General features: G+C 41.9%; 1 protein-coding gene across 1 annotated transcript; it reads right to left on the bottom strand.

Moving 5' to 3' along the window:
- Positions 1–2462: 2462 nt before the first annotated feature.
- Positions 2463–7215, bottom strand: LOC310860488 (regulator of G-protein signaling 13-like). The gene is made up of 5 exons (XM_083767436.1): positions 7043–7215; positions 6517–6576; positions 6153–6217; positions 5830–5996; positions 2463–5199 (listed from the first exon to the last, which is right to left on the bottom strand). Exons 1-5 carry the CDS (start codon positions 7126–7128, stop codon positions 5008–5010), a joined length of 570 nt encoding a protein of 189 aa, XP_083623562.1. The 5' UTR covers positions 7129–7215; the 3' UTR covers positions 2463–5007.
- Positions 7216–8330: the final 1115 nt, after the last annotated feature.

Below are 8330 nucleotides of genomic sequence, written 5' to 3'. Positions count from 1 at the left end.
TAGTAGTAGTAATATTGCATTGCATCGCAGCCTTCCAATCAGCCTAGTCAATTATTCAGCCTCATCCTGTACGTCCACTTACCACTAGTTGGCAGCAGCTAATAATCACTGCAGGTACTTGACCTGTCATGTCACGTTGACCTGTGTTGTTTGGTTGTAATTGTTCCCACTTGTGCCCAGTGTGTGCGCTCACTGCACTAGCAGCCTGAGAGTTGCGATTGCATCATTGTATATAGCCTATGCTGCCTTCCAGTTATACCTTAAAGTAAAAAATTGTTTAATCAAGCAAGCTGCTTTTGTGTATTTTCTACTTGGCTGTGTATGCTGTTCATGCTTTGAAGTCTGATAATACACACTGAAAAAAAAAGATAAAAACGTTTTTCTTTTTTATAATTATTAATTATTAAAATTATGACGTCATGAACGGGGCCTCCCGATCCTTAAGGCCGCCCCTGTCCACATGATATAAATTGTCTTCGGTCTGGCGAAGACAATTACTGGAATTGAGTTATGTTATATTTGATACATTTCACACACAAATCACTGCTTCATCATAATCATTGTATATTTTGTTCTGCTCTGAATTTCTCTGCCAAAGCACTACTTTTCACAATGGCTAATTTCACAAACAAATGGAACTTCCAGGTCTTCCTGTTTGTGCAATACGTCACATACAATGTACGTAAATTGCCGTAAGATGTCTTTTGCTATTGAAATGCCAGGATAACCCAATCTATTTTGTCAGATGTGCACATGAAGGCCAGGTTTTATTTTGAGGCAGTTGCCCATAAAAAGTATCAAGCTTATAAGGTCAACTAACTAAATCTCTTAAGACATGAGTTCACATACTTCTGTTTGGGAACAGCTGACCTGAGCGCTTGTAAGCCTGTATAATCCACCTTGTGGATGATTCACTATTATAAGGGGGCTTATTTGTAGAATCAAAAGATCTGTTCATATAAACCTTTTTTTTAAATGGGTACTATTATTAAGTACATTAATTAAGTACTCAACTACTGTACTTGAGTACCGGTATTATTATTATTATTATTATTATTATTATTATTATTTCCAAATTCCAATACTTTTACTTTATACTCTACTACATCTCAGAGGCAAATATTGTACTTTTACTCAATTTACAATTTGGAAACTTTAGTTACTTTGTAGATTTCAGCCCTATATATTGTTTTTTTTTGGCCATTTGAAACCAGCATCTTGTAGATCGGCTATTTTCAAACGATTGTTTTCTACATTTTAAACTTGTGAAATGGGTCATTCTGCACAATGAGTACTTTTACTTTTGTAGTCAATTTTGACACCAATACTTCTGTACTTTTAAGTACATTTTGAATTCCGGAGCTTTACTTGTAACAGAGTATTTCTGCATTGCAGTATTTTTTTTTTTTTTTTAAGATATTTTTTTGCGGCTTACGCCTTTTATTTATTTTTGAAGGGACAGACAGTAGGCTGACAGGAAACGGGAGAGAGATGGGGGGATGACATGCAGTAAAGGCCGTGTCGGGTCCGGGAGTCGAACCCGCGGCACACTGCGACTGGATTACCAGTTCTGGTGCCCAGACCGTTACACTACGGCCTGGGCCTGCATTGCAGTATTGATACTTTTTCCACCGCTGTGTTTATCAGATGCGTATTTGCTGCCATTTACAGTACTGTGTATATGCGTAACAGCATTAGTTTCACCAAGTGGACTGAGAGACATTGACTAAAACAAAAATACATCGCATGGATGCACCTGGGACGTATCCTCAGTGATGTATCCCAAGGTCATCAGGGTTTCGGGTCTCCCAACATCATACCCCTCACTCAGGTGACCCAGCCGCCGGCCGGAGTGATCAAGTCCCGACTTACGTCCCAGTAGCTACCCTCGATCAGTCCCATTACATAAAGACCAGGGCCACACAATCCGTTCCTCCTGAACTACTCTGCCGGGACTGGGTATGCGGGAGGATATCAATCTGGCGCATGGAAGGACTAGGCTCTGTGGGTTGACTCCTGTCCGGGACCCTCCTACATCTCACCAGGTCCACTCCTGCTCTCACCAGGTCCAGCACCTGTGTGTTGCACCAGACTCCCAGCACCAGGCACTTCATTCAAGAGTGGTGGATTCTCAAGCCGCAATGGTTCTGCAGGTTCCACCTGGCCCATGGTGGTGCCGCGGCTTGAATGGCCCTCCTAAAGGCCTCACCGTGGGTTTGTTGGGCTTCTTCCTCACGGAAGACACAGGCTGGGGCGCCAACCCATACTGCTCCCGGGGTGCCGTCTACATTCCGGCTGCCACTCCGGTGGTCACCAGACTATTCCTGGTTGTCACGTAGTCTATTCCTATGAGTCACTATAAAATACATGAAACAAAAATACATCGCATGGATGCACCTGGGACGTATCCTCAGTGATGTATCCCAAGGGACATTGACCAGTAATCATGACTGACACATGAATAAATAAATAAAAACAACTCAACTTTATTGGCTTAAGTGCACAACAAAACAGTGTGTCGTTGGGTCACAGTAGCAATTATCCTCACAGAAGTGCTACTATAAAATGGGCATCAACTTAAAAGATAATCAAACATGGTTTTAAAAATTGTCCTTGTGCACACAATCTAATTGTATTCATAATAATAAGATCATTCTATAAGCTAGAAACTGCATGGGACTCATCAAATTGATTATATTAGTTACTAATTGAGGAGACACTTTCTCATTAACCCATTTTGGGCGGGAACCCGTTTTGGTGTTAGCATTATGTTGTGCTTTAGCTATTTAAAAATAGCAGATCTACAAGCTACGAGCTTGTAGGTCTGCTATTTTTGAAAAATCGAAGACACTTTTAGAATCTGATCTCAGGTCAGAATGGGTTAATAATGAAACTGTCGGGATATAATGGACATTTTTAGAATCTGATCCCAGGTCAGAATAAAAGCACTCTGACCTAGAGGAGACGTGGCCAGGGAATGTGTTCCTTAGGCAGATTGACTGGTCCGTGATGCACGCGTAACAGTTGATGGTCCTTTTAAAACTCGGCGTATATATGATATACACACAAATAGCACTTTTGAGTGTCAGAGCATGCTCTGTCGACCAAATGGATAACTTGTAAATAAATATTGCTGATTTCATTCAGAATGCTATCATTGGCCCAGGTTCTCTCTCTGGCCATGGGATCGGTCGGTGCAGACTGCACAGTATTCATAATGGCGGTTGCCTGGTCGCTAATAGAGGGTATGCGCATACATAAAGTGAATGGCAGATCGAGTGGCAAAGTGAGTGACAAAGTGAATTTAATGTTGTTTAAAGTAATTTCATGCAATCAAATAGGACTTTTCTGTTTGGATGTATATGGGCTGTCAAGGCCAGAAAGTAGTTTTTTTGCCACTCGGTAGGCTTTCCCGCATAACTTCCTGGTATGATGATGATGATGTCACGCGCATACCCTCTATTATATAACTTATATTTCACAAAATCTGAAAATAAGTTTAAATCAGACGGCAGCTCACCACAACCTTTGCATGATGGTGAACTATAGCAACTGACACTAATACAGTACACTGTTATCTCAATAGCTTATTTAAGACTATATTTTGTGCTACTTCACGCTAAATGTAATTCTCTATTAAGTCAGATTGCATTTACAACCACATGCTTAGTGAAATACCTATTTTTATCTTAATTCGTCGTGGGAATCTAGAGAAAATACTATGTTGTTCCACGTATTTTGATAATTCAATGGCATCCTATTTAATAATATATATTTACAAGCACTGTAAAAGTCTACAACAAACTTTGTACTCAAACCGCAAAATAAATAATACATTGTTTGACTCTTAAGTTAACTTAAGTATTAATCTAATAATACATTAGAACCATTATGCTTTGGAAGCAATAAAAATACATTTTCAGGATCCAAAAAATGGACTCTTTAAATAAGTCAAATAATTTATCACTGAAAATCTTCAGTACAAAAGCTTGCAATCTCTTTTTTGAGTGTCTCAGAAGAGCGAACGCTCACTGTAGAACTAAAGTGACCTTTTGCACTCCAGCGCTAAAGAGGTCACGTCCATATTATTGAGTCCCCAATCCTAATTGCTCCCAGTGGTGATACTTCCGGTGGCAGTTGAAGGATCCAAATTAGAAACAATTCTGCCACACACACACACACACACACACACACACACACACACACACACACACACACACGCACACGCACGCACAACCATGCCACCCATCTAACATCCTCCATCGCTATCTGCACAACAGGAAACACCTCCGCATGCAGAGAGGGGAGGGAGGGAGGTCTGCTGTGCACTTTGCTGACGCAGCTCAATGGTCAGATCGAGGAGACATCAGTCGGTCACCCAGTGATTCATTCATTGTCTAATAGATTTCAGCTCAACTATGTACACAAACTTATCATCTGGTGCAAACACAACACATGCACACTATATAATCTTTGTAAATTATTGTCAGTCTTTTTTGTCTTTTTTTTTTTGTTGCTTGTCATCTTCTCTCGGCTGACAGTCAAGTGCCCTATAGTGGTCAGTGCCATGTCCTGTATCCCGTGTCGGTGGTGATGTCTATCCCTGTGCCGTGTGAGTTGGCTACCCAGGGGTAGAGTGTCCGGTAGAACAGCTGGATTGGGAACGTGAGGTTCCCAGTTCGATCCCAGGCTCCCCCAGAGTTAGTGTCAAAGTGTCCTTGAGCAAGACTCCGAACCCCTAATTGCTCCCGATGTGCAGGTTGGTGCCTTGCATGGTTTCCCCCGCCATCGGTGTATATGAATGTGTGTGTGAATGGGTGGAGGTAATGCACAATCAAACAAATGTGAAGCGCCTTGGATAATTTTCCATTTACCACTTTATGTTTTGTTGTTATTGTCAGGGGGTGGGAGGGGGGCATGTGCCCTCCTCTCTCTCCTGAAGGACCCCAAACATTCCAGTTAGGTTTTATCCATGCTCTGTTTCCTCGACGCTCCGTTGCGTTTTTTTCATCCCTTGTTGTTGGCTTCGGCCGCCATGTTTTCCATGAGGGTTCTATAAATGTCTGACCGGAGAAAGCGCGGATACGAGTCCCTCTCCATCAGCCCGTAAACGATCTTCTGCGCATCGTCAAAACAATGTAGCGTGGGAGTCTTGATGCTCCTCGCGATCTCCTCTCGGGTTGGATGGTCAATGTTGATCTGAGACGAGATTGACAGAGAGGAAGTAAAGTTGCAAAACATTTTAAGATTGTATATACGGCTACCACACCAACATGTGCTTGAACAGTACAGAACACTCTTCATTACATTATCGCCTAATCATAATATTTTATGTGAAATAGTCGCAGTTATTTTTGCATAATCGTCAATCGTGTCCAAGTTGAAAATTTTCCATATGTTTTCAAACATTTCAAACAATAGCAGAAATAGCACATCTACAAGCTTACACGTCACATATTGTAAGCTTGTAGATCAACTATTTCCGATATTTTGTAATTTTTTTGGAAGATAAAAATGATTAAATGTGTCAGTGATTTCTTTATCTGTGCAATTTGTCATTTCCGAAGCCTATAAGGCAAACAAAAATACAAATTGTAACGTTCCAATGTTCAATGAAAAAAACACAATAGAATTGTTAATCACACTTATTTTGTGACAATTAATCATCAACTTAAATTTGCAATCACGCAATTAGTATATGGTACAGTACGTCGCAGAACAATAAGTAATAAAAAAGCACGTATGTGTGAGAGAGGGGGCAAAAGCAGTGCCCTGCATATTTGTGATCTGTGATTTTATCACGATGAGATGCGGTAATATCAATGTTACCTCTCTTGGAGATTCTGGCTTGACGAATTGCTCATATATCTTCTTGGCCCTTGAAGACATTCTGTATGAAGACTTGATTTTCTTGTATTCTTCACAGGTGAGCCAGAATTCAATATTCTCATCACTGAATTCCGATTTCAGGAAGGTGCGGAAAGTGGCCAGTCCATCTGAAGTTATTGTGGGGGAAAAACTGTTAGAATTGTATAACAAGTCACATTATATTACAAGGCACATTGACATTTCTTATATTAGAGAACGCATATTTGAAAACAATTATCCTCGTTAATTTTGAGTGTTTCCATTCCCTGGGAAAAGCAACCTACATTTAGACTCGAGAAGCCTTTCCAGTGACTGTGACCATTGTTGCATATCTTCTAAACTTAGCCTGCTGGGAGAGAATGCAAAAGTAATTACTTAACCAGAATCAAATTTGGGTAGAATAAAACCAACAATCTATATGATGCCAGGATGCAGAAACTGCCTAACTATTATGGATGTACTTATCAAATTCCTTAAAAAGAAAAAAGTCAAGTCTTTGGGTATGGTCTGCAAGTGCATGCTCGGTGCCAAAGCAAACATGGTGTCCCTAGTTCTTTTGAATCCTCTCAAAATGCCATAGATGGAAATGATAGGCGCAGGCTATTTTAACACTGAAATGTATGCAAAACACTCAATAAGTCTCCTTACCTCTCAGAGCCTGAAGAGTGCGAGAACATGCACTGCAGTCGGCACATAAAGTTCTTCCCACTGTGTAGAGATAAGAATTACAGTATATGAGTATTTTGATATGAGTGTATTCAGTGTCAAGTGAAGATGTCAAAAGTATGTCAGGACTCTAGCAATTAGAAAAAATGATTATGCGGCAGAATAAAAGTTAGATTCCAATTGCGTTCATGCTCTTTTCAGAGGATATTAATGTGAAGCATCCATAGCCAGTCACTTTATAGGAGTATAGGACATGCATGGTAATGAATGATGAATTGACTTTTGCGCATGTCTGTATGTGTCAGATCATGTGTTTGCATGGGCTTGTTTCTTAAGGACATCGGATGAACCAATTGAGCCTGAACGTTTTCAACAGCATGCAAAGAGACAGTTAACTAGAACACAACACGGCGTCGCAAAGAACCACGAGTTCAGCGACGCATCGTTTTATCTGTGCCGTCGCTGGCATATACGTCTCTTGTGTTTAAATGTTTAAACTTTCACTCACATGTTCTTGTTTCTGTTCCTGTCATCTCTATCCATGATGAAGTGCTGTGTGTTGCTGCTGAGTGGCGCGGCGATTAGGCTGTGCATTGTTTTATTAAGTCCACACTCTCAGGCTCCTGGTCCTGATCATGCTGCAGCTGAGAGACACTGGGGAGGGTTCCCCCTGTGACAGGGCTTTTTATACCCGGTCCTCGTGTTGCTAAGAGAGGCCAGTGCATACATCACCAGCGCAGCCCAGCCCAGCCCAAACAGAGTGCTGCAGTTTAGAGAGGGAGGAAGCCCCCCTTCCTAAACCTCCTCCTTGTACTTTTCCTCTCCCTCCTGCTTTCCTGTTAAGAAACAACAACTCATACACAGTATAACCCCCCCCCCCCCTCTCTCTCTCTCCCCCCCTGCTCTTTCACTCCCTATTATGTCTCTAGATCCCTCTCTTGCCCTGCTTCCCTCATTCCTTCCCTGCCCTCCCTCATGTCAACTGGACGAGCCAAACACACAGTGCTGGTAAGTTACGTTTGGCAGATTCATGCTGTATTCAAATTATGTTCAATTTGGGAGCGCGGATGCAAATGCCAGTAACGTTGACTGTGATAACGCAAATTGTGACATTTTCTGTGACTTGTGGGTTGGCCTCTCGGACATTATTGAGATGTTGCAGGCTCACAAAGAGCACTCTTACTGTACACTGTGTCCCTCCACGATTCCTTTGAATTCTCGCTCTATGAGAAAAAGGGAAACAACAATTGCAACACTTCATTGCGGCTGCAGGAACTTAGCTAAGATTGCCAGGATATAACATCGTGACCATTCTTGTTTCAGCCATTACTTTATTGCCCAATGACACCCACATATACTGTGTGTGTGTGTGTGTGTGTGTGTGTGTGTGTGTGTGTGTGTGTGTGTGTGTGTGTGTGTGTGTGTGTGTGTGTGTGTGTGTGTGTGCGTGTGCGTGTGCGTGCGTGCGCGCGCGTGCGTGCGCGTGCGTGCTCCTGCCCCATGGGCCCCATTGGGCTCCTGCCCAAACATTGATTGTGTTCCTATAGTGGCATGTCTTAAGTAACCGAACAGACAATAATTGTCAAGGAAACTTGTCGGCGTGTGATAACCCATAGAAGTTGTATCAAATGAGCACTAATATTCACGCTTCCTCCCCCGGAAGCTGACCTGTGATCTGTTTTGCATAGTTTCCAGACTGAATCAAGCTTAGGTTTGAGGAATATGAGACATGAGATCAGTCAGCAACTATTTTCTGGTACTTTAACCTCCCTTAGTGCCCCTGAAGAGCAATCATA

Source organism: Protomyctophum parallelum (assembly GCF_964188405.1).
Source record: "Protomyctophum parallelum genome assembly, chromosome: 6".
In the NCBI taxonomy this organism is placed as follows: domain Eukaryota; kingdom Metazoa; phylum Chordata; class Actinopteri; order Myctophiformes; family Myctophidae; genus Protomyctophum; species Protomyctophum parallelum.
This window is presented reverse-complemented; position numbering and strand designations above follow the sequence as displayed.

Coding starts and splice junctions, on each gene's coding strand:
- LOC310860488 (XM_083767436.1), bottom strand. CDS start 7,128: ATGCACAGCCTAATCGCCGCGCCACTCAGCAGCAACACACAGCACTTC. Junction 6,577..7,042: donor AGGAACAGAAACAAGAACAT/GTGAGTGAAAGT, acceptor ATCTCTACACAG/TGGGAAGAACTTTATGTGCC. Junction 5,200..5,829: donor AGCCAGAATCTCCAAGAGAG/GTAACATTGATA, acceptor ATCTCGTCTCAG/ATCAACATTGACCATCCAAC.